Genomic DNA, 2,394 nt, shown 5'->3' on the forward strand with positions numbered 1-2,394 from the left:
ATATTAAAAGATTATAATTATTACGTAGATAAATTCATGTTTTATTTATAACATTCTGTATTTAATACAATATTTCCTGAACATTACAACAAAGAAATAACCTTTACGATTTGTAAAGTATATCGAAATATAAATCCATCGATAAAAATGATCGATATACATGCGTAAAAACATCGATAGATAGGAATGAAATTTGGTACATATTTATTATCATTCCACATGGGTACAGGTTAATAGTGTCCAAGTGAAAACAGGTTATCATGACACTTTTCCAGAGAACGCAAATAATTAAGCAAGTATTAAACAGACTTAATCGGACATTTTTGAAAAAAAAATTAAAAAATTAAAATCTTGTCGATACACAATCTTTTAATATAAAAAGTTTCATATATCTTTTATATGTACATAGCCTAGGTTACTACATGATCTTTGGATCTTATTAACAATTTGTAAGTCAAAAAATACAACTACATTATATAACTTTTATACACGATTTCGTTTATATGACAAAGAAAGATTACTAAGGAAAACAGGATTTCAACTATATTTTAAGGTAATTTGATACTTAGAAAGGTTACAATGAAATCATCATGATAAGATAAGATAAATATGCATTTTACTTATTTTTGTTTAATTTTCAGATTTATCATACATAAAATTAAACAAATAGTTTGTTCATTGACATTTAGTTGATAATGTTTATATCTAAAAAATTCTTAAAAAGAGCTACACTTGGAATAATTGGATTGGGCACACTGACATCTTTAAGAGCAAATGAATATGATCTGGGATCTATAGGTATTGTACGATTGGGACGTGCTGCAATTACTGTTTTCATAATTGGCAGACATTATAAAACTGAATTGTACGGAAGTAACTTAAGTCCAAATACTCAAGAATATCTTGATTTAAAGTCAAAAGTACATAAATATGGAGCACAAAAGCTGCTAGAACTTTGCTGTGCCAACAAAGGTGTTTATATAAAAGTAGGTCAACATATTGGTGCACTAGATTACCTATTGCCACCAGAATATGTCAGTACAATGAGAGTATTACACAGTTCAGCACCACAATCATCTTTCAAAGATGTACTTACTGTTATTAAGGAGGACTTTAAAAAAGATCCATATGAAATATTTGAAAGAATTGACCCTGAGCCTTTAGGTGCTGCTAGCTTAGCACAAGTTCATAAAGCTGTGTTAAAAAATGGAGATACTGTTGCTGTTAAAATTCAACATAGAGCAGTTAAAACTAACTCTTATGTAGATATAAAAACTATGTCAGCCTTAGTAAAATTAACATCATTAGTCTTTCCTGATTTTAAATTTGACTGGCTTGTTGATGAAACTAAAAAGAATATTCCTCGAGAGTTGAACTTCACTGAAGAAGGAAAGAATGCAGAAAAAGTTCAAAACATATTTTCACATTATCATTGGTTGAAAATACCAAAAATATATTGGAATCTTTCAACATCACGTGTTTTAACAATGGAATTTGTAGAGGGAGGTCAAGTTGATAATTTGAAATACATCCAAAGCAATAATTTAAATCCGTATGAAGTTAGTAGTAAACTAGGTCGACTTTATAGTCATATGATATTCATTGTGGGTTTTGTACATTCTGATCCTCACCCTGGTAATGTGTTGGTCAGAAAGAAAAATAATGAAGCAGAGATCATACTTCTAGATCATGGACTGTATGCAAATCTTTCAAATGAATTTCGATGGGAGTATTCTAAGCTTTGGTTAGCAATACTTGATGGTAATAAAGCTGCAATGCAAACACATTGTGCTAACTTGGGTGTTGGAGACTTATATGGATTGCTAGCTTGTATGGTGTCAGGACGATCTTGGGATGCAATTGTGGCTGGTGTTCAAAAAACCAAGTATGATACGCAAGAGAAAGAAAAATTTCAAAAAGAAATACCAAACTTATTGGCACAGATTAGTAATGTACTAGACAAGGTGAATAGGCAAATGTTATTAATCCTCAAAACAAACGATCTTGTGCGTTGCATTGAACATTCTCTCAAAACTGAATCAAGAATGTCAGGGATGATAGAAATGTCAAAATGCTGTATACATTCAGTATATGGAGAAAAATTGAAATCTTGCACAAATATGTGGTCAAAATGGAAAGTCTCTATGTCTAAACAATGGTCACTTTTCAAATTATCATTATATTACATATATTTGGGAGCAATAAATTTTAACATAATAAATTCTGTTGACTCATTAATAAAGAATGAATTTTACGCCTTTTAATGATAAACCGTTTTTAGGAAAAATATAAATTTATGAAAATCAAATATGTAATTAATTACACAATGCAACTAAACATTTTTAAATTTACCATAATTTTCTTTATATTGATAAATAATTTAAAAAAATATGT

The 2,394-nt window shown here is 29.1% G+C and overlaps 2 protein-coding genes across 2 annotated transcripts in view; both read left to right on the forward strand.

Annotated features, from left to right (window-relative positions):
* The window catches only part of LOC108574116 (ubiquinone biosynthesis monooxygenase COQ6, mitochondrial), a 6,599-nt gene extending 6,075 nt beyond the window's left edge, over window positions 1-524 (forward strand). Inside the window, exon 9 of the mRNA XM_017936634.1 lies at window positions 513-524. Coding sequence (XP_017792123.1) covers window positions 513-524 — 12 coding nt within the window. The remainder of the gene's footprint in view (window positions 1-512) is intronic.
* A 145-nt stretch (window positions 525-669) lies between these two features.
* LOC108574117 (uncharacterized aarF domain-containing protein kinase 1) lies at window positions 670-2,264 on the forward strand. Its single transcript, XM_017936635.1, has one exon. The coding sequence runs from the start codon at window positions 696-698 to the stop codon at window positions 2,262-2,264; it is 1,569 nt and encodes a 522-aa protein (XP_017792124.1). The 5' UTR covers window positions 670-695.
* Window positions 2,265-2,394: the final 130 nt, after the last annotated feature.

This window comes from Habropoda laboriosa, unplaced genomic scaffold, assembly GCF_001263275.1.
Source record: "Habropoda laboriosa isolate 0110345459 unplaced genomic scaffold, ASM126327v1 scaffold222, whole genome shotgun sequence".
Lineage (NCBI taxonomy): Eukaryota > Metazoa > Arthropoda > Insecta > Hymenoptera > Apidae > Habropoda > Habropoda laboriosa.